Below are 23915 nucleotides of genomic sequence, written 5' to 3'. Positions count from 1 at the left end.
CTGTGTCAGGGGACAGCCTGCTCAGCCTCCCCAGGTGATCACAGACCCCGGCCAGCCCACACTACCGCCCAGAGGATGCCTCCCTTGGCAAACCAAATCACCTTTTGACTAGGTGCATAAATGCACAGGGAGCAGCAAGGGTTAGTAGCCCTCTCTTGCTAGGGCTCTGCCAATGCCCCTTGGAATTTGAGTCCAAAATGGAAGGGAAAGAACAACAGCCAGGAGAAAGTGCTGCACCTTCCAAACACAGTTTGCAGCTTGGTAAAGGTGCATCCGGAGAGTCCATAACTGAGCACAGAATTCCCAGCTTGTGCAGCCAGGCCTCCCCGCTGCCACAGCGGAAAGCAAAGAAAAGTCATGTTGCTCTGTTAAAGTCTTTTCATTTCAAAATGTACTTACTGGACTGAAGCAAATGTCTGGAAAACCTTGTAGCTGGCAGTGAGATTTAATCCTGTGACTCTGGAAGGACGAGAGATTCTCTTTCTTCAGACACAGAGGGATCAGCATCACCCTGAGATCCCAGGGGGGTTAGCTGCTTAACTGCCCCCCACTGCCCAAGTATATGAGCAAATCACAATATTCAGTGCAGTTACCTGCACAGCACTCCAGGGAGGTCAGATGTGATTTTATTCCCGTTGGACAAATACAGCACAGAGAGATGAAGGGGCCAATTTTTAAAAAAAGATATGCAGGTGCCTAAAGATGCAAGCCTGTTCCAAAGCACCCTGGTGCCTAAATTCAATTGATTTCAATGGGACAAGGGCAACCAGATGCTTCTGAAAACCCTCCTAAGGTGCCTAAAGCCTTTCACAAACCCCAGGTTAAATGACTTTCACAGGCAGGCTGTGGCTGGGCAAAGAACAGAGTGCAGGTCTCCTGCCTCCCAGGCAAACCCCTAAACATCTCTTCTTTGCTGCTGTGAAATGAAGCCTGGAGCAAACACACTTCTGTGACCCAGCCAGGACTAGGGCCACCAGCCACTTGAGCGACAGAAGGAGGACGGTTTCAATTCTCCCCTGCAGAATCCCCTGCATGTCCTTTTCAGCTGCAACCAGCCACGCACTTACAGAACTCAATCTCACTGAAGTCAGCAGGAGTCTTTCCAGTGACTTCCACAGGCTTTGGATCAAGCTCACAGTTCGCAGACCAGCTTTCACTGAAATCCACAGCTACACACCCACACACTTGCGCTCTTATGTTGACACCAAGGGGACTGAAACAGGCCCTGAAGTCTCCACATCCAAAATCATTAACAACTTTGCAGAATTACAAAGTGTTTTCTTCAAACACAGCCCATGCCTGAGGGGTGGAAGAGATTTAACTAAAGGAAGCTGGAGCAAACAGCTTCATTACAATTACACAGAACAAACAGGCATTACACAGAAGCCAGCATTTCTCTCTAGGAGAATTTCTGAATGACTTGTAACTCCACAACAGTTTACTGACTTCTCTCCCAACTTGGCATGCACATTTTCCTCTGCTGTCAGAATCCCTCTGGGAATTTTCAGCACAAACCAGCTTTCTAACGCAAAGTTAGAGGGGCTAAAAATAGAGATTAATAATAGCAGCTGTTGCAGTGTTAGGATTCGACTGTCACTTTGCACCACAACCTGTGTCAGGGTAGCATGTATCTGGTTCCCACCTGCTCCAGAACTGGGGAAGAAAAGAAGAGATCTAGGCTACTCTTTTACCAGCCTCGGTTTAATTCCCTCTCCACCCCGCTAAGCACAGCCCTGGTGAGTGGTGCTCTGGATGGCCCTGTGTGAGGGCAGTGATTTGGGGGTCAAGTTTCTGCTTTGTCACACACTTCTTGTATGATCCTGGACAGGCCACTTAGTCTTTGTTTTTCCCCATTCCCCATCTGTTCAATGGAGATAACAGAGCTTCCCATTCTCCTCCAGGTGCTAACAACTTCCATTCCTATGATTAAAGTGTGAGGGGCTGAGACTCACCAGTCGATTGGCAAGTGAGATGGTGCGTGCGGTAGCTTCAGCTTCTTGCTGACACTTCAGTTTGTCGGAAGTAGCCCTCTCAAATTTGGCTGTGAGTTTTGCTAGGTTTTCATTAAGGTGCTGTTAATGAAAAAAATCAGAACATCTTCAGCAAAACTGTTTTCATCACCTATGTCACCTACAAAAATTGCTTTCCTTGTCTGTGTCTCTGCTGCCGTGAGCTGTTGGTGCTATTCCAAATGGCCTGTGCAATGACAGATGGAAGGGCTCCTGCATAAGGCACTCATGCCTGGGTCTCAGCCTGCAAGACTGTGAGCGCTGCCTGCAGCTTGCAGTGCACTGACCATTCTGCAGGAGACTCTCAGCACCAGCAGGATACACCACGTAGGTTCTAATCCAATGTCTACCGAGGCCACTTGGAGTCCACACTGACTTCCCTGGGCACTGGGCTAGGCCCCTGCAGGACAGCATAAAAGGGTGTGCAGAGGGTTGCCAAGTGTCTGGTGTTTGAGGAGAACACCCAGTAGAAAAGAGACCCTGGCACCTCCAATCAGCAGCACTGGCAGGGCCATGAGCAGTCCCATTGGCAGCATGGTGGGGCTGACAAGCTCTGTGTCTGCCTCCACGTAGCTCCACAATCAGTGGCATGTCCTGCTGGCTCCTAGGATCCATGTTTCCCCACCTGCAGGTGCTGTCCTGAGTGCCAGCTCTGCAGATCCCATTGCCTAGGAGCCATGGCCAATAGGAGCCGCTGGGACAGCACCAGCGTGTGGGTGCAGCACAGATACTCCCTGGACACCCATCCTGGGAGCCAGATGGTCTTGTCACAGCCTCCTGGGGCACTGCCCCTAGTCTGCACCTGAAACCCTTCCCACTTCCCACCACCTGGCCCAGACTGAAGCCCCAACTAGCTCCCAAACTCCCTCCTAGAACAGGCCTCCCATTTGTCCTCCCCGCCCCAAACCCCTGCCTCAGCCCAGAATCCCCTCCAATACTCAGAACGCCTCAGACCCAGCCTGGACCCCCTCCTGCACCCAGAGCCCCTCATCCCCAGCCCCATTCCCAGAGCCTTCACCCCCCTGCACACACCTCAACCGCTGCCCAAGCCCAAAGAAAGTGAACAAGTGCATGAGGGTGGGGAGAGCAAGTAGCAGAAGGCAGCAGGATGGAGCAAGTGGGGGCAGGGCCTCAGCAAAGGGGCAGGTTTTCCGCTGTTAGAAAGTCGAGAACCAACCCATGTGGGAGGAGCTGCATCCTGAGGAACTATTTACATCCTAGGCCCCACAATTTGCTTAGGGCTGCAGATAGGACAGTGCAAAGGCTGTTTATCTTGAGCACTGCTGTGGCATGACCTCAGACTAAAGGAGGGGATCCCAGGCTGGATAGAGATGGTGGCTGGGGTCCTTAGATGTGCTTACACTGCAGATAGTGCAGCAAAGGCAGGAGAGGCACAAAAGTGGCTTTCAGCAACCTTTGTGTTTTCCTGAGACCAACTGGAGCCACTCCCAAAGCTGTCGAAACACTTCACTTCTGAGATAAAAGAAGCAAATTTAAGAATTGATTTTCTCTGCACCCAGAACAAACAGCTTACAGCTAAATTCCTTTAAATGATTGGAACACTGAACAATGCACAAGAAATAAACTTGAATATTGAACAGGGATTATTTTAGCAGCATAGGTAACTCTGGTCTCAGGTGCCAGTGCCCAAAACAAAATACAGCCCCTGTCAAACTTGCTTGGCATGAATATATAAATATTGTTAGAATATTTTCATATGTACCTATACATGTAGCTCTTCATATATGTATCTGTGTGCGTAAAGGGATCTCTGGATACACATATTCCCCAGGAACACTTTTGTTTGAAATTTGCAGATTTTAGGGGGCAAAGCGAAGGTTTGTACTGTGAGGTATAGGCTGGCTGGATTGATGATGAATGCTGTGGGGATATACAGCAGCAAGGGTGTGGCTGTATACTGCACCTTCCAGGTCTATTTCCAGACTTTTCCGTGACAAGAATTTTTAATGGGTATAGAATTTTTGGAATGGAAGGGTAATTTTTGCAGAGGAAATGGGGTGGGAGTTGCTCTCCATTAATGAAATGTTTAACCATCTCTTTTTCAATGAAGATTTTGGCTCAGGGATTCTCCTGCATATTTAATGAGTGCCAAACGTTTAATTGGATGAAGCATATAAACAATCCCAGTTAGGAGCCCTGCTCTGATACAGATCTTTTGAGTCCTGCTAACATGAAATTAACTTCCTGCAAAATTAACAAGTCCGCAGGCAGTGTGCGGGACACCAGAGAAGAAAAATTATCCCCGTACATTTGTAAAAACTTTCTCCAATCTGTGTTTTCTGTAACACATGCGGGTGCAGTGTGTGGTAAACGAACATGCAAAACTCATGCTTGATAAGAATTGTAACATTTTGGGTGGGAATCATGAACAGTAAATATGGAGGCTCTCTGTTAAGGAAGAAGCAAATTTGGAAGAGAGCTAGCGTACTTTTACAAAAAAATTTCCAAAAGTCTAGCACAGCACATAAGGGCCTTCAATCTGCCTAACACTGAAATCCACTCACTCAGAAATGCCTAGTCCCATGCAGATGCCCTTCCAAATCCTGAGGGTTTCTCACTGAGCAGCGACAGCTGCCTGTGAAGCGTGTGCGCATGTGTTATGGCACGACACACTTACCGCAATTTTGGCTTTGATGTTAGCCAGCTTCTCCTGAGCCACAGCCAGTTCTGCGTTGGCTTTGTTCAGAGCCTGCCGCTTCGGCTCCACGTCACAGTACACCTCGTAGAACTTCACAATGTTTATGACCCAAGAACAGAGACCCGCAGCTGCAGAGGACTTGGATGTCACAAACTCAGGGTTAAATTCTGGGTCCTGCAAGTATGGCTGCAGAGCTTTGAGGCAGTTCTCGTGGATATTCTCCTTATCAAAGTTGATTAAGGAGTCCAAGAAACCATCCAGTCTGGCCATGGAAACCTTCGCTGCTTTCCAGCTCCTGTCCTTGGGAACCTTCCCACCTGGCGCCATGAGCACCATCACTGCAGCAGTGACATTGCTGACAGCAGACGGTGGTGATCCAAACGACTTGAGTTCTGTCAGATTGCTCTGAAAAGGGAAAATGAGGCTGGCAGATGAACATGAATGGGTTTTCTTTTTCACTTAGCCACTAATGGAGTCGGGCTCCCCAGTTATCCATCCGGGAGAGGCGCTCTGATGCCTGAAGCAGCACTCTGAATTTTAAATATGATTCATGGAATGTCAAGCAATGAAACCCCCTCGTGGCACCACAGCCTACACTGGCTTCTTAGATGTGCATCAGTCGTGTCCCTTCAGCATTTCAGCTGATTCTCCAGCCATTAAAAATGAAGAATTACTGCAGATTTATCCCGCACAAAAGTAACAAAAAGCTTCATGAAATCAACTGAGTACTGCTGTCTCCAGATGGGTTTCAAAATCAACTTTTAATTCAAAATGTAAACCAAAGGGGCACTGGCCAGCTGAATCTCATTAATTTTAGTTCAAGTTGGCTAAGCTGATAATAAATGCACTTAATTCTGCTCATCCTGCTAATGTTGCTTCCTAATCAGAAACAATATAAAATACTAAGGAAATGGCCATTCCTAAGCTGAAAATCAAAATGCTTTGATTTGGAAGTGGCTCTGTGATGCCTCACAGCAGTTGTATTTCCAATGCCTCCTGTCCCCCTTCTACTTTATGCGCTGGGCTCCCCAGCCAGACATTAGCTCTCTTTCTTAACAAATGAGCTTGTAGCCATGTTGTGTGCCAATGGAAGCCTGGGGTGTGAAGCAAGTGCAACCTAAGAGTTCAGAAAGCAAAACACAAAAATCCAAAATATTGTTTTAAAATTATTTATTACTTACTAACTTAATAATTGTGAACGTTAAGCTCCTGACTTTGACTAGCTGAATTGAAAATTTTGTAAATTGGGAGGGAAGGAGCACCACATCAAAAAAGCTCAAAAAATGTGTCTGAAGCTCAGAGAAGGTTCTGATTTTCTCAGAGCGCTGTGGGCATTGTGATGCTGGCTCTCCTTGTAGCTGAGCTATCTGGCCCCTTCATATACCAAAAAAACCTGACAATACATTTCCAAAGTCACCTAGTTCTGATGCGACCCAGATCCATTCCAGGCCTTTGACAGCTGGAGCCTGAAATGCCGACTGTTCTGCTGGTGACCAGGAGATCATTCTGAATCAGAGCGGAGGCTTGCCAGAGCATAAACACCACCGGGAGCACCAGACTCAGCAGTGCCTAATTAGCGATTCTGTCAAGGATCTGTCATCTCTAGCAGAGACGAAACACAGGCTTTGTGCTGACACCCACCAAATGGAATCCCTGACATGCTCAGCTGTGTTCTGTTCCACTAATTCATCGGTACATTTGCTCAGGTTATATATGCTAGATGGAAAGATACCTAAAATCCAAGGAGGAAACCTACTTTGCATATGAACTGGAGACAGAGGAACACATGGGAGACACACAGAGACTGAAAGATGGGCCTCTCTTTGAGCAGCTCTTTGCTCAGATTCAACAAACCAGCTCCTAAATTGGCCCCTGCAGCCATTTGCACAGTGTGACAGGCAGTGCAGCAAGAGAAAGCCATGCTGGGAGGTTGGCACGAACTGAATAAGGTTGTTTGTCTGCACACCCAACAGCCCTGCATCAGTGAGGGAGACAAGCCCCTTGGCTGAGGCTGTTCTGATGGCAGTGGCAGCCATGCACAGATGGTGGGACAGAGAGAGCACTCCTTTTCACACTGAGCCCCTGAACACGGGGACTTCTGGCTGCAGCATTTTGCTGTGCCCCTGGAGCACCACACACTAGCTAGTAGCCAGGACCACCACAAATCTGAGCACAGCTTGTGGCTCCCAGCATGTACACTCCATTAGATCCATGTGGTTCTCTGCTCAGCTCAAGATGGGACTGTATGGAGCGACAGTCACTGCCCTTATGGACTTCATGGCACAAGCCCCCAGGTCACTTTTGGTACATGGACAGTACTTGGACACCCAGGATCGGGAATTACCATTTTGCTGGCACTGCTGATAGTCTAGAAGTGGGAGGGAGGGAGGGACAGGGAGGGTTGCTGCATAAACTGCAATTACACAGAGACACCCAAACAGTCCAGGCAGCCACCCCACTATTGCTGCAATAGGCCCTTCTGAGGCTGTGCATTAAGCCATGGTAGGATGAGAGGACAGCTGGCTGCTCGCAGTTGTGCATGGGTGAAGTCCCTCGACAAAGGATGAGTGCCAGTTCCTTTGGAACACAGATACACTTGGCACCATGCTGCTCTCCACCAGCCAGGAGATTCACAGTCAGAGGCACCTTCCTGTACACACCCTGGCCCCTCTGAGCTTCACACTCCATGACCGGTCTGACTTGCAGAGATTTAGCAACAAACAGACACAACTGTGAAGACCTGTGTGTTCTTCTGAGAGGTGGGAATAGTTTTAGCTCAATAAATCACAAATAGTAAGACACTGCTCATAACAGAACGCCTATAGCCCCCAACTCAAACCCCGCCAGCGCATTATTAACAAACCTACAACCTATACTGGAACGTGATGCTTGACTCTCACAGGCACTAGGTGACAGGCCTGTTCTTTAATGCAGACAGCCTCCCAACCTCAAGAAAATTCTCACCAACAACCACAGACCATACCACACAAACACTAATCCTGGAACTTTACCTTGCCACAAACCCTGCTGCCAGCTCTGCTGACATATTTACACTAGAGATATCATCACTGGACCTAACTACATCAGTCTCGCAATCAGGGGCTCATATTCCTCCACTTCCACCAACGTGACATACGCGATCACGTGCCAGCAATGCCTGTCTGTCGTGTACATTGGACAAACTCGACAACTGCTTTGCTACTGAATGAACTGACACAAATCAGACATTAAGAATCTGAATACACATAAACCAGTAAGTGAGCATTTCAGCTTGGCAGCACATACCATTAAGGACTTAATGGTCTGTGTTTTAAAACAAAGATGTTTTAACACCAGATTACAAAGGGAGACATTGGAGTTCATTTTCAAATCTGATACCTATCACCACGGACTCAACCAACATCTCAATGATCTGTCGCATTACAAGAACAATTTCCCCACCTTTAACATGCACAGTGATGGCAGACGTCCCACTTAACTTAATAGCCACTTCACAGGGTTTTTTTCCTTCCCCTCCTCCTCCTTTCTAGCCAACTCTTGGGATTTGTTTCTTTCAATATTTTCCTCTCAGTTAACAGTATTCTCCAGATCCGAAGAAGTGGGTCTTTCCCACGAAAGCTCATCACCTAATAAATGATGTCGTTGGTCTTTAAGGTGCAACAGGGCTGTCTTTTTTGTTTGGTGAAGATACAGACTAACAAGACTACCTCTCTGAGGCTGCTCATGTAATCCACAATAAGGCGTTTTTTGCCCCAGATTCCCCCCATCAACCGAATACACGTCTATCTTATTTGTAACAGACGCTGCCGATAACACCAGCACAAGTAAACAAAAACATCAGCAATGAGGGCCAGCACCTCGCTTACAGCCTATTTACAACCAGATACACTCATCTCACCACTCAACTGGGAAAGACAAAAGTGAATCTCAAAATACAAACAATGCAGAAAGCGCTAACTCCATCTGGCATCATGGCCACTAAACACCCTCAGAGCTGGTCAAGCCCTAGAAGGAAAGAGCATGATTAGAAATTAGTTTAATGTCAACAAACAGGATTATTTTAAACTCTGAGAAGATACGACTTTAATGGCAGAACAGGAAGGCAAATCTGACTTGTCTTAAATGGCACCTGATGACACAGGAATACGCAGGCGGGCAGGGGTCTTATTTGATAGAATACGGAAGACATTTATGGCCCATATTCAGGTCAATGTGTATGTTTTATAAACTCACGGAAAAATGATCATTATTGTATACAATATTAAGTGTTTGGGAAGTGCCTGTCAATTAGTGAACGATACCACAAAAACAATTAACCACAAATTATTATTATGATATTCACTTTGGTATCATTGGGTTAAAACTCTCTATGAATTAATGAAGGCATAATTCTGCTGGGGACTTTGCTACAGCCAATAGCTTTTACCTGGAAACCTCTCTGATATGACGATGATCGGTGGTAGTAAAAAACCCCAGAATGACTAAAGCCCTTATGTTTTCTTTGACCACTGTGAGAAACAAGCCCTGGTAATTCCAAGAGCTGCCGCGGAGACTGAGAGCTGTACAGAGTCCTACGCTCACCCCCAGCCCACCGAGCAGACTTACAATGTAATCTACTCCCCCCAACTCCTTGTGCCGTCAATTTGATCCCTAGATGAAACCCTCCTAACGACTCCACCACATTCAGGAGAGTGAACGACCTCTTTTTAGCAAAGCATTTCTAACGTCAAATGCTTTCGTTTATTTGCTTGTGAGGAACAAAGACATCTTTTCTGAGGCCATGAGCACACAAGGTTCAGGACTTTTTAACTCTGAATTAGTGCACATATGCTGCACATGAAGATATATATAAATATAGATAAATATGAGTCACAAGTGTGACACCGCTGCCATAAAAAAGCAAATATCTTTCTTGGATGTATGAACAGGAGTGTTGTCAGCAAGATAGAGGTAATTTTTTCTCTCTGCTCTGCACTGATTAGACCTCAACTGGTGTATTGTGTCCAATTCCAGGACCCACGTTTCAGGAAAGATGTGAATAAACTAGAAAAAGACCAGACGAGCAATGCCCTGTGAGGGACGATTGAAAAAATGAATTTTATTCAGTCTGGAGAAGAGAAGACTGAGGGAGGACATGACAACCGTTTTCAAATACATAGAAGATGGTGACAAGGAGGAGGGAGAGGAGCTGCCCTTCCTATCTCCAAGGACAGGACAAGAAGAAATGGGCATAACTTGCAGCATGGAGGTTTCTGCTGGACGTTAGAAAAAATTGTTGAGATGGTTAATCACTGACAAATTGCCTCGGGATGCTGTGAAATTGCCATCAGTGGACATTTTCAAGGACAGATTACACAAACATCTGTCAAACTGGATAGATAAGAGTTACTCCTACCATGAGTGCAGACGACAGGGCTAGATGACCTCTCAAGGTCCCTTCCAGTCCTATAATTCTATGCTTGTCAGCCACGTAGGGACATTCCTTGCTAAATATGTTTAGTAATTTGTGGGTCTTCCACCCTAGCAGCACGACCACACTAAGAACACAGTCAGAATCGATTCAAGCTTTCCTCATTTCTGACCTTCCCTACAGGTTTCCAACTCTCCCGCCTCTCACCTCTCCAGCTGCCACATATGCTATTGTCCTCCCCATTGTTGCAGAAGAATGGGACTTGTGCAGGGTACTGATGGAGTCTCTCTACCAGTTCCCAGCAGAAGACATGGCCAGCTGGGGCTGGTACCTCTTTCCAGGGAGATCAATGAAATACACCTGATTCCCATCATCCAGTGAACAGAGTCCCACCCATTTCCCACCGGAGACTGCTCTTCCCACAGAGCAACAGAAGCGGCTGGAATGTGCCTCTGGAATAGTTGTACTGTTCTGTGAGGATCAGCTGTATTACAGAGCCCTTGACAGAAAGAGATGTCAGTCACAGGCTGCGGGATAGGACATATAGAAACAGAAAGACACATGGAGATATACACATCTCAGAGCTGGAAGGGAGTTTGAGAGTCAGTCCCCAGTCCCCTGCACTCACAGCAGGGCCTACCACCACCCCCGAACGATTTTGTTTTAAAATCTAACCTGCCCCAGACCCTTGAAAGGCCCCCTCAAGGACTGAGCTCACAACCCTGGGTTTACACCAGGCTTATGCTCTAAACACTGAGATATCCCTCCCTCTCCCTCCCTTTGCAGGGCATTAACAGTGAGGCTTCAGTCGTAGTTTGCTGTCCTAAACTCAGCCCCTGTGCTGTATGGCACTGTCCACATCCGGCACTGTGCAGGCCTGGCGACTGCTCTCCTGTAGCTCTTTGATGACAGGAAATGAGATGGAGCACCTAGCAGAAGGGGAAAGAAAATGTCTCCAAATGATTGCTACTAGCCTCTCGATAGCAGAACATCTCTAGTTCCTACTGACTTCCACTTGACAGTTTGACTTACGGTAGCATCCATTACTGCTGCATTTACCAGCACAACATAAATATGCGTGTATTACTTGTTGGGGGGAACACATGGGAGGAGAATTGGTTATTCATGTCAGCAGACAGTTCAAATTCTCAGACATGTCTTGGAGCAGCAGGTAGAATAAGGAGATGCCTTCTGGTGCACTGGAAACTGCCTCACAGGGCCCTAGAAACCCCAAGCTTTCACTGATGAGTTACTATCTCGTATCAGCAGGAAATCAGACTTGACGGAGGGGTTAATATTTTCCCTGTGTTTTGCTGCCAGGTCCAAAAACCTACGCAGACATGTCAAAAACAAGGCTACTGCTCACCTGACTGGCAGTTCCATGGACCATCTCTTCCCTTGGAACTAGGTGGCATGTGTCCGGCCTGCCCCGAACTGAAACCTCTGGGCTGTGCCTCTTGTTCGGCAGGTATGGAGGCAATTCTGACCTGTGTAATAAACTCTGGATATTTTTCTCCTACCCATGCAGCAGAGGCCTGATCCTGCAAGATGCTGAGTGCCTACTGCTAGGTGCTGAGTACCCTCCTTTTCCAGTGATGCTGAGAAGTCGAGGGTGCCTCTCAGCTCTCTGGAGTGCTGGGTGGCTTGCAGGGTCCGGCTCGAGAAGACGACTTGCAAAGCTTTGTCGAACAATAAATTCTTAGGAGCAGATTAAATAGGAACAGACACTGCACTGAGCCGCGATAACTGTCCTGGGATGCAGTGAGGCCAACAAAGAGAGCTGTAGCACTCGGCTCAGGAGGTGTGGAGAGGGCACGGATCAGTCCCAGCACAGCTTCAGTGGGTGACCAATTCTCCTTTCCATACCCTGATCTTACACATTTAGGGACACCACGTGGTAAGGGGCAAGGCACCAGGCATTACGAATGACGGTTCCCACGCCATCAGCCCAACACAGTTACCTGGAGCCATCCTTCACAGCACTGCCCAGCCACGAGACATACACTACAGCCACACTACAGCCCTGCTGTCACAGTTCCTGCACCGTGGAGCCTGTGAGCTCAGGCAAGAGCTAACACAGAGAAGTGACTCTAAACTGGGTGCTAAATGAGACACTGGCAGCATTCTTAACAGTCAGGGGTCATGGCTACACCCAGGCATGCATGAGTTTTGTGCAACACTGTATTAGGATAACAGAGCTTGAAAGTCCAGCTAAAATGTTCCAAATGAACTAGGAAAAATCACACAAAGTCGATGGGTTGCAAAATACAACTGCTTGGTGTTTCAGGTGTCTTACAGCTCCTGCTGTGCTGACTGCGCACTGGCATAGAAACAACCCCAGCTGATAACATCCCTTCAGTTAAATGAGATGTCACAGTTATTGCAACAAGATCAGGCCTGATCTCTTGCCAGCAGCCTGATCCGCGCATGAGACATGCAGTGCTGCAGGATGAGTACTGGCAGAAATGGATGCAAAAGCAGCTCACTTTGGCATGCTCAAGGGGGGCTCTGTCCCATGTGGCTGGCGGGGGTGGTCCAGGCCTCCCTCTGTGTCTGACCTACAGAGGATGAATCTGTTACAGCCCCAGCTAGGGAGTCACGGCACAGGCTCTGCAGCTTATGCTCTTAGCTCTGAGGTTGCAGGCCCAATCTCTGGTGCATTATCCAAAGCTGACCATGAGACAGTTGAATGGCACAGCAGCTCCCCAGCAGGAGCTCGGGACGCACAAGGCTGCATGCTACAATAATACACACACTAAAGCAGAAAACACTCAGCGGCCAAAACTAGTGGCTGGTTTCAGCAGCTAGTCTCAAGGTACACTGGAGGTGGTGCTTCCCACACTGACAGCGTCCCCCTTTCCCCCGCCCCCACGATCAATTGCCCACCCAGAGGTTTCTTTGCTAGCAGCCCTGTGAACTGCTGATGTACAAACAGCTGGACAGCGGTACCTGCACTCTTCTGCACTGCGCGGCTTGTGACAGCCATGTTGCTGCTTACTGCTCTGGGCTGCACACTGATGGCTCAGCTACAAGTTAGTTCTTGGAGGCTCTGTGGCAGAAGGCCCATGCCTGGCCATCCTCACCCCAGACAAAAGGAGGCCCTGGTGCCTGGACTTTTACATGCAGCCCAACCCCCCTGCTCCCTCCATTATGCACCTGGCTCCAGATCTGCAAACACAGGGCCAGCTCTCTGGTGTGTTCATCTCCATTATGCTGCTCAGGCAGCAAGCTGGGGCCATAGAGGGAAGAGAAATAGTAGCCCCTGAAGAGCATTTCTCTTTGTAAGAGGACCCTGGCAGTGGTGCCACCTGGGGAGTCTGTGGGCTGTATGTCCCTACCCTCCTGCCCTCCCCACCCCAGGCTTTAGCACTTGCTCATAGCTGCAGAGGCCCACGGCCCGAGTACTTTAGAGCAGCAGAGCTGCTGCAGGAGTGGTTCCGCACCATTGCAAAGCCACTAAAACTGAACTGTGCAGATAACGGCCAGCTGGGACAAACGCCAGTGAGTGCTTTGTGCCCTGTGCCCAGGGAGCTTGTTCTTGTACGGCACAGGGCAGGGCAGTTCTCCAAGAACTCGACCCCAGCAGCACCTGCTGCAAGGGTAAGAGAAAGAAGATCCTGCCCTGCCAAGGAGATCCAGGCCCCTGTGGGAGGGCAGGTGGGTGTGTGGGAACAACAGCAGGGTGCTTATTAGGCAACGGGGCTGGTATTTGCCCCTTTGCCCAAAGAATACCCTGTTGGAGCAGCCATATGTCAGCTGTGGTCCAGGCTCTGGTTGAGTGACTGTGTCCCAGCTCCTCCCCAGCCCTGGTGGAGAGGCCATGTCCTAACTCTGCTCCTGCCCCCAAGGAAGCAGCGATGCCCTGGCTCTGCTCCCAGCCAAGGCAGCAGCCATCTTGGGCTCTGGGGCTGGCTCTGCTCCCAGCCCTGGCGGAGCACAGAGAGGGATGCAGAGTGGGCCGAGGGCGGATGGGGAATGTGCTGCAGCACACAAGACTCTAGGCATTCTCTGCTTCCCACGGCCATAAGCAGGTGTCACTGAGAGCAGCCTGGAGGTGGCTATGATTTATACCAAGGCCCAACAGCCCACAGGGGGTGGGAGGTGAGCACACAGTGCCAGAGCAAAGGAACTTGGGTTCCACCGTGCCTTCACCTGCCTGTTACTCCCTTGTGAGAAGTACAGCTCACCTCGGAGCCAAGGGCCTTATGCAGCTATATCTCCTGCAATCCAACTGCAGATGTGCTGGCCCAGAAAGCAGGTGGTGCTGTGAGCGCCCTGCTGCCCGTCCGTACCTTATTGAGCGTGTTCAGAGCTGCCTGGGCAGCTGCAAGAGCTGGTTCAGCTTTAGCCAAGTCCTCCTCGCAGTCCTTTTGCTTCTGCTGGACCTCCTGGGTGATCAGCGCCACCTTCTGCTCTTCTTCATCAGCCATGGCCTTCTCCGTGCTCACCTTCTCCGTCTCCACACCAACCACCTGAATAAGCTTGTCAGCATCTTCATTCTTCTGCTGCAGCTCCACTTCCTGGGCTGCCAGCTTGGCCTTCAGGCCATCTACCTGCAGGGGAGAAGCACATGGTGGGAGGATGAGCCCAGCCTGCAAGGCAAGTGGTGGAAGCCTATGGAGGAGAATTACATATGCAAGCAAGTGCAGTAGATTGAAGGTGGATGGGCTGCTGCAGGGGAAGGGCAAGACAGGCACTACCGCATGGCTCATCCCATCCCAGAGCCAGTCTCCAGCAGTGGCCAGCACCAGCTGCTCCAGAGAAGGTGCAAGAAATGTTGCAGGTCTTTGCAGAGGCTCGCATTTGGTAGGAACAGGTAAGTTACTGCCACCAGGGCCAAGAGCTGAGCAGGTCTCCTCGACTGCTCCCTGGAAGCTGAGCATTAGAGCAGCCATCCAGGAGAGATTCAGGTACTGCCCAGCTGATCAGCAGAAGGCCCACCACCTCCCACAGCCAGCTTTCTCTTCCAGCATGGGAATGCAGCAGAGCTGTGTGGTACGTATGTGCTGCATGACAGTTGTGCTGCAACCCACACAGAGCAGGCTGGTGCTACCTTTTCAGTCTGGACATTTACAGACCAAAGCACAACACACTTTGCAGCCTTAGTGGTTTAAATTAATATTCACTCATTTGCTCTCTGAAACTACCAGCTTCAATAAAGGTACACAGTCACTGACTCCCTAGGCTTCAGAGACCAAGCTGTCATGCAGCCTTCCCTGTTAAAGATTGCTCAGAATACCTGGGGTACCTTTTGACCTATGTAACAATACTTAATACAATGCAAGTCAGACCTTAGCATTTGCTAATAATTCCATTTTCATAAGAGAAAAGGAAGCACAATGTTTAACTCAATGTAATCACATAAGCCACAGCTCTGGGCCTTTTGTACAAGCTTTACACAGAGCCTATCCCTAAATGCTCTTTGTATTCCCAGGCTGAGCAGCTGATCCATTTTCACCTCCTGTTGTTCTGCTGTGGAAGGCTATTTCCACCAGCACAAAGGAGAAATTGTAAATCAAAATGACTCAGTGGCACAGGATCACGTCAAGCAGCAAACTGAGCAGAATCTTTTGTTCACTGCTTAAATCTTCTGAGATTTGGAAAAATTGAAGTGTGAGGTTTTGCTGATTGCAGATATGGCCTATAACCTCCTACCCAAGATAAGTAACGCTGTACTGGGTACATGTGCGAATAGAAGCATTATGGGCTATGACAAGACAAACAAGGGATTAACCTGCCAGCATTACACAAGTCATACAATAGTTGGATAAAAGGAGTGGCTGTATTCTCAGTTACAGCATCACTTGTGTGCTCATTTCCAAACAAAATTTGCCTTAAGCTGGAGTTAAGGCTGAAAGCACACACAAGTAAGTGAAGGGTAAAAGCTTTGCAGTAGCATACACAGCCACAGAAACCCAGGAAATCCAGGGTCACTACGCTCACAGGAAACACCACTAACTGAAAGCATGGAAGGCCACATGTAACCTCTTGGTGGTTTGGAGAGCTGGGCCAGAACTGGAACATGGTGGAGCAAGTGAGGTGCTCGCCCCAGGTGCAGCATAATTTGGGTGCAGCTCTGGTCTGTGCTGGCCCCTGCCCAGCCTAGGTGGCAACTTCCAGGAACAAAGGGGTTAATCCCCCTCCCATTCTGTAGGACTCTGTCCCTGCTCCAGGAAAGGACAGTGGCTTGGCTGCTCCGAACATCTTGGGCTGGGCTTTCTGGTCCCACACTGCTGCCACCTCCACATACGTTGGGAGCAGGGGCTGAGCCAGGGCTGCTCTCCAGTGGGCGTGTGCAGACAGTGCTAGCGAGGAGATCCCTTCCGCAGCACCCCTCTCAAGCCAGCCCTGTCAGCCCCGAGCTCTGCCCACCCTAGCTTTGGAGCTGCAGCCTGCAGGTGAGGAGGGGGGAGCCCTGGGCCAAGGGCTGGGCTGGGCTGGGCAGGGCAGTGGCATCATCTGTTGTGGTGCAGGGCAGAAGGGCAGGCAGGGGGCTAGGAGAGCCAGAGGACAGTGGAGGGGAGGAACCATGGACTTGGAAGTGGGCAGGAGGGGAGAGCAAGCATGCGGTGAGGGGGAGGGAGCTGAGACTTTGGGGTGCTGGAGGAACTCACAGAAATCAGAGGGTGCATAAACAATAACAACCACTAGAGACAGTTTTAATTTGAAGGAGAGGTGGCGCATAAACAATATGTTGCCCCAGGCACAAAAATCCCTAGTTCTGGCTCTGAGCTTGGCTCCTGGCAATCTGTGTCCTGGGGAGGGAGGAGCTGATTGTGCCAGCAGAGGATGTGCTGTTAGGGACAGGGGATCATACAGAGAGGGCTGTGTCAGGGGCTCCAGAGAGGGCTGCAGCGAGCTGCCCTCACAGAACGAAGCCACCAAGAACCTGCCCAAAGCCCACGAACCCACCTAGCACAAACTGAGACCAAAGGTACCAGTGCTCTGCAGGAAAGCAAAAGGCTCCCAGAAAACAGACTGCAGCCATCACACTGCGCTCCGGCTCCGATGCAGGACTTGGGTCACAGGGCGTGAGCACAGCCCCTAAGGGTGCTGCTAAGGAAAATTATCCACCCGCGGTGTGCTGGCCATGTGCACACCTACACAGCTGCATCTACTCAAAGGATGACTGCTCCACTGTCCTGCTGGGCCAGAGCTGACTCACCAAGCACCTGCGCTGCTAGGTGGAAGTGACGCCGGTGAGCCACTGTTGCTTCTGACGAGAGGGAGATGGACAACATTAATCCTTTGTGTGCTGCCAGCAGTGACACAAGCATAAGACCCATTTTTAGCAGACGTTGCAGCATGGAGAACAGCTCTCTATGGCCAGGATGAGTAAGAGAACGAATCAGGTTCTGATAAATCTCTATCTGTGAACAGCCCGAGGAAATTAGAAACGCTCCTTCCCATGTTATCATCGCCAGTGGGGCCCACAGCCTTGCTGGGCCCCAAGACAAGGTGGGGAGAGTATGCCACATTCCCAGAAGGGTGAGGACCTTGGCCAGAAGGCTTAGGCTGGGGGCAGCCAGCCCATAGCACTGTGCCCCGTCGCCAGCCAGCCCTTAGCATTTCCCAAAGCACACTGTACAGCACTCCGGAGGGGACTTAAAAGGCCTGGGGCTCTGACTGGTGTCACTGCTGCAGCAGTGGTAGTGGTCGCTGGAGGCCCTGGGACCTTTTGAATTGCCAGGCCCCAAAGCAACTGCCCCTTTTGCCCTCCCTCCCACCTTCAGTCAATGGGCCTGATCATCTCGAATGAGGTAAGAGCCAGATCAAGGTGTAAGCAACGAAAAAGATCCAAGAGCGTTGCAGCTTAGATAATGAGCTTATCAACCGAGTTTATACAGCGTGCAATTGCCAAGCAGGCTCAGAAATGAGAAGATTCTGTGAGAAGCTGTGGTGTCTTCTAGGTAAGCAGATAAACCATTACCAGTGTGGAGGAGAAAAGAAAAGAGTAAAGCTGGGTGGGTAGACATGCAGGGGAAATGCACTGGGACTCCAGCTGGGAGAGGGAACAGACTTGACTACGACCAGGAATGCAGAAAGAAAAATGATTAAACAACAGAAAACCTGGAGGCCAGGCTCCCAGCAGGCACATTTAATCTGATTGCCCATGCTGTGTTTCAAGAACACAAACAGCGCAGCTCAAAGGTCAGCAATTAATTGGTACAGCGGGTGAGATCTGGCTCTAGAATTCAACAATGCCATTTTAACAAAAGTCACATTAAAAGTTAATTCAGCAATGGGGCTTTGAACAGACCTCATTTTTATTAAGCATAGCACTGAAAAATAAATTACTCGACCAGCAGACTTCTCTGCTTTCATTAAGGTCCTGCTACCTGGGAGCTAGACTGTGACTCTCGTGGAAATGGAGTTCAGCCACTGTCTGAGGTTTTGCTTAGTACAAAGGCTAACGAGAGGCAGCTATGTAACACAAACTCATGAGGAATGACAAGTTTTCCAAATCCCCAGAGAGGAAAGCATGGGTCTGAAACTAGAATGGCTAATTGAGCGAACGCTGGGAGAGAAGATTGCAAGTGCCTAGGTTAAAGTCAGAGCCTAAGGTCCTGTATTCAGTGCCTATAATTAACTAGCCATCAGCCGCCTGGCACCAAGAGCAGTGAGAACTGTGCTGGCAATGGGGACACAGACCAGGATGCGCAAAGGCTCTCAGGCATCAAAGAGCCAGTTTTACGCACTTCTCTGATTTGCAAAACTGCTCAACTGCTGCCTAACTGCAGCAACCCACAGACGTGCGGCACCTCCATTTTCAAGGTGGACGTTCTTGGTGACCACACTCTGCCTTTGGGCAGGTACGCAACTGACTCACGCCAGGTCTCTGCAACCAGTGTGCCACGGCACACTGGTATGCTGCCAAACAACGCTCAGTGTGCCTCAGAGCTGCCCGCCAGGAATGCCGTCCACTGCTCTGTGCATGTGCCCCACCGCTTGGTGGGAGAAGCACGTCCTGGCAGCGGTGGTGGCAGCTCTGGGGTGGTGGGAGCTCTGGAGTCACTGGCATTGATTTAGAGCTGGGGGAGGGGTGGGAGATTGGGATATAGTGGGGAGTTGGGGGTGCCTGGTTCTGGAGGAAGGGAGAGGGTCGGGTTAGAGCGGGTTGCTGGGGTGCCTGGCTTGGGGGAGGAGGAGGGCATTGAGTTAGAGTGGGGCTAGGGTTGCCTGGCTCTGGGGGAAGGGGAGGGCACTGAGTCAGAGCAGAGGGGTGCCTGATTCTGTGGGAGGGAGAGGGGATTGTGTTATAGATATATTGGGTGTGCTGTGAAACTGTAACAAGTGCTGACGTATGCCATGAAGTGATAAAGGTTGGTGAGCACTGGTTTAGGTGACCTCCTCGAGTTACTTCCGACCCTAATTTTCTTGATTCTGTGAAAGGGTCCAGAGGTTAGTGACAGAGATGATCAGAGGGATGGTATGGAAGATACATGAGCAAAAGCTACAGGACTTGGACATGTATAGTCTGGAAGAGAGGAGGCACACGATAGCCATCTTCAAACACTTGAAAGGCGGCCATTAAAAAGATGGAGAAAAGTTGTTCTCTTTTGCCACAGTGAGCAGGACAAGAGACAATGGGTTCAAACTACAGCAGAGCAGATATAGATTAAACCTCAGGAAAAAAATTCCTAACTGTAAGAACCGTAGGACACTGGAACGAACTCCATGACCTCCCTGGGAAGTCTTTTCACAGGAGGTATTTAAAAGGAGGCTGGTTCAGCCTCACTGGAGGTTTTCAAAAGGAAGAGCCATCTGTTGTGGATGGTTGACACACAACAAATCCTGCACGTCTTCCCAGGGGGTTAGACTAGGTGACTTTTATGGCCCCTTCTAAGCCTGTGGGTCTAGCGAACTGTAAAATAGAGGAGGTTGAGGGCTTTAGCGAGAACGGTAGAGCTGATAGCAAAGTGGCTCCAAAAGACCCCAGGGCATTTGATTGAAACACAGGGCCAACGCCTGCAGAGTTGAGAGAACCGCCCAATACCAAGGACAAGTCCCAGCCAGGCTCCACTGTAGCGGTTTACCCAGATAGAAGATTTTGGTGTACTGAGTCTTTCAGGCATGCTCATTAGCAAGGGTTTCCTAACGACATGAATCCTGACGATGTGGCGAGATACAGCAGGTAGCTGAAGTCATGCAGATGCAGGTCTGGTGTAAGCATCTGAAAACTCTTTGACTTTAGCTCCCTTGTCCCTGCTCACCCTGGACAGACTATGGAGAGATGCAGCAGCGTGTGTAATTACTGTAATTACATAACCTCACACAACAGACTGATTTCTACTTGATTCTCTGCCTGTGCCACGATTAGTTTGGAACCACAGCAACTGGCTTTATACTCTCCCCGTCCCCCCAACCACACTCTTCCTCTTGGCCCCTCTCTGCACGGAAGAGGGGCTTGTCTCAGCTGAGAATTGAACCCACGCCTGGGGTGAGGAGGGGGAGGCTAAGCCCTGGACCCCACACAGACATTCACCACCCACCTCCCACTTTTAGCCTGTAGTTCTTCTTCCAAACCAGAGCAGCGCATGTTCTGAGCTGAGCAATAAGTACCCAAAGCAGCCTTCAGCCCAGAGGCGAGAGAATGCCCTTCTCACCTGGGCAGACGTGCTGTTGAGTTTCTGCAGGCCATTCTCCAATCGCTCCGTTTTTGCTGTCAGCTCCTTCCCCTTTTCAAATAACAAATTTTTGTAGAGTTTAATTTGCTCGAGGAACGACTTGGGTGTGTTGTAGTTATAACGACGTTCATTGCTTAGATAAGACTGGGACATCTCATTGACACTTGTATGGACGTAGGCCATAAACTTGCTTATTGAGTCTTTCACTGGAGCCTAAAAGAAAAGAAACAAAACCATCATGCTCCAAAGAATGCAGGATTTCCTTTTTAAAGCTAGGAAATCTATTAATCATTGCCATCTACTGCAGCACAGTTGCCTATGTAGCATCTCATTTGGGCCCTTCATTAATTTACTCTCTAGAATTTCTCCAGTTGCTGTTACTTGTATTCTACATTATTGTACCAAGGGATTTTTATAGTATTCATTTGTATATAATAACTCCCTTTTACTAATTGAATAAAGCCAGTTCTATACAGACAGGAAAATGTATACTCATTAAAAGAGACATTCTAGACAATGTGACTCAACTAAGTACTATGGAGGAGCTGTGAGATGAATAAATCCCTTTAGCTGTTAGCTGAGCATTAAGTAGCTGTCAAACTGAGCTACAAATGTATTTGCTCTTGAGAATACCTAAAAATTCTGAGACTCAAATGCAGCAAAGGGAGCGCATCCCCTGGAATAATTATGTACTTGTCAGCAGAGAGGAGCCCATTCTGGCTACTGTCCACATTGATTTGTAAGCCTCCATTTACCTGGCCAGAGCCATCAACACAAACCTGATCCCTTCAGGTTTTGTGTGCACACATGCATGTGCGTTTGTCTGGTGTTCACAGCCCAGCTCCTTCTACTGTGTGCCTCTCAATCCCAATGCTGGCCAATAGCTGTAGCCAGCTCCATATCAGCTTGGCTTGACTGGGTTTAGCAGGATACAGCACAGTCAGCCATTCAATTCACCTGCAGTGCGCGTTTGGGAGCAGGAAAGCAGTGTAGAACAGAGGCTCTCCTGTCGCACTACAGGATTTCAGCCTCAACTTACTGCTTACTGTACTAGCAGGCTGCTGCGGAAACGGGGTGCTGGCTGAATAGCAGTCACTGCATTACAGCCCTCGCTCCCAGAGGAGTCCAGGCAGGGCTTGGATGCAACAGCTTCTTGCTCTGCTAAAAAAGCCAAGCCTGCACCTGCAGCAGTCTAGCTGATGAGATCCTGGTGAGGCACTGGAACGCTGGGGGTCTCTCTTGGGCTGGAAGGGCTGTCGGCTGACAGACCAGGAGACGCAGCCAAGGGGGCATTCCTCTGCTGGAGCCTCACCTCAATGTTCTCCATTCCTTGCAAGAAGCGCAGGCTGACAGACTCCAGTGCCTCCCGTGGCCACTCGTGGAACCAGTCTATTGCTGTGCAGTTCACCACAGCTGGGAACTTCCTGCTGCGAACTCTCAGCTTGTTACCAACCGGCGAGAAGCAAAGAGCAACCTGAGAAGCAAGGAGAGGAGCACTCAGAAGGGGCAGGGCCAGGCAGCAGGCAGGGGTCACCCAGAACAGCTGCAGTTTTGGGTTTGCCCTGCTGGGTTACGCAGTGTAAGATCAGGAACCACGCCCAAAATGACTTCGCGAGCTTAGAGCCTTTGCATCTTTGAGTGGTGCGTCTGCACTTGGAAATTCCAGAGACAGTAGCCTAGCCATCACCAAGCACTCTTTTTGCTCTGAAATAAAAGCAACTGCACCACTGTAGCTATGGCTACAAATGGACAAGAATCACCCTTCTGGCAGGACTAGCAAACGTTCACCATTACCCAGTGCTACCTATTTAGGGTCTGACTCCCATTTATGTCCACTCTGGTGGCATACAGCTGTCTTGAAATGGCTGCAACTAGATAGAGACATAGGATGTGGATTGTGAAGTGCTGGAAAGGGGCCCTCACGTAAATGGGAATCGAGACCTTTATCTCCTGTATCAGTTTGGCGTATGGCCCATTTTCATTTCACTGGCTTTACAAACACTCTCTCTCTCAGAGCAGTACATAATACTCCAAGAGCCTTTATATGTGTGTGAGAGACTATGTACTCGTGTCTTTAATAATGCAATTACCTACTGCTTCACAAACATCATAATCTTCTTTCCACAGCCCTGGATTTAGGTGTGTAGCCACTTGTAGTTGTTTGTGTTATTCTCTGTGTGCCTGGCAAAGCTCAGGGCTCCATCACTCAGGGCTTTGCCAAGTTATGCTCCATCATTCATAATTATCATGTTGCTAAGTATCTGTGTCCCCATAGGATCTCCAGTGGCAGGCCAGAACCATTCTGTGCTAGAAGTTTACATACAGGCCCTGAGCAGGTAGAGGATGGAGCAGTTAAGAGGGAGGAATCCCAAGCATTGCTACAGTCTGGGGACCGACTGGCTAAGCAGCAGTGCTGCAGGGAAGAAGCAGGGGTTTACAATGGATGAGAAATTGAACATGAACCAACAGTCTGTCCTTGTAGCCAAGAAGACTAATGGCATATTGGGCTGCATTAGTAGCAGCGTTGCCAGTAGACAAGGGCAATGAGTGTTACCCTTTATTTGGCAATAGTTAGGTCACATCTGGAGTACTGCACCCAGTTTTGGGACCCCCCAATAGAGAAAGGTGGTGGACAAATTGGAGGGATTCCAGTGGAGGACAACAAACATGATTAGGAGGCTGGGGTGCATGACTTACCAGGTAAGGCTGAGGGAGTTGGGCTTATCTAGTCTGCAGGAGCAGAAAAGCAAGGGGGATTTGATAGCGGCTTTCAACTCCCTGAAGGGGGCTTCTAAGAAGGTGGCTCCAAGCTGTTTTCAATGGTGGCAAATGACATAGCAAGGAGCAATGGTCTTAAGTTGCATTGGGGGAGGTGTAGGTTGGATATTAAAAGCAACTGTTTCACGAGGAGGGTGGTGAAGCTCTACAATGGATTGCCTGGGGAGGTGGTGGAATACTAAGCCATGTCTGCCCATGACAATGGACACAGCTCAGTGAATGGCAGGACTTTCCATCTGCCCCTCAGGGGGACAAAGACTCTCCCTCTGAGATACATTTACATACCCTGATACTAAGAAGTTACTACTGCCCATCTGACATAGTGACTGTCCCCTGGTGGCACCTTGTACATATCGGTTCAACCAAAACTTCTCTATTACCTATTGTGACCCTGACCTTATCTTTTAGGAGGGGTCAGTGTGTTCCTGTTA

General features: G+C 49.3%; 1 protein-coding gene across 1 annotated transcript in view; it reads right to left on the bottom strand.

Annotated features, from left to right (window-relative positions):
* Window positions 1–23915, bottom strand: part of DNAH9 (dynein axonemal heavy chain 9) — a 240318-nt gene that overhangs the window by 93334 nt on the left and 123069 nt on the right. The window contains exons 46-50 of the mRNA XM_075014992.1: window positions 22019–22180; window positions 20686–20919; window positions 14371–14631; window positions 4648–5073; window positions 1953–2072 (exon numbers count right to left, since the gene is read on the bottom strand). Coding sequence (XP_074871093.1) covers window positions 1953–2072; window positions 4648–5073; window positions 14371–14631; window positions 20686–20919; window positions 22019–22180 — 1203 coding nt within the window. The remainder of the gene's footprint in view (window positions 1–1952; window positions 2073–4647; window positions 5074–14370; window positions 14632–20685; window positions 20920–22018; window positions 22181–23915) is intronic.

The sequence above is a fragment of the Carettochelys insculpta genome, chromosome 20 (assembly GCF_033958435.1).
Source record: "Carettochelys insculpta isolate YL-2023 chromosome 20, ASM3395843v1, whole genome shotgun sequence".
NCBI lineage: Eukaryota > Metazoa > Chordata > Testudines > Carettochelyidae > Carettochelys > Carettochelys insculpta.
The sequence above is the reverse complement of the archived record's forward strand: the minus strand, read 5'-3'. Positions and strand labels throughout refer to the sequence as shown.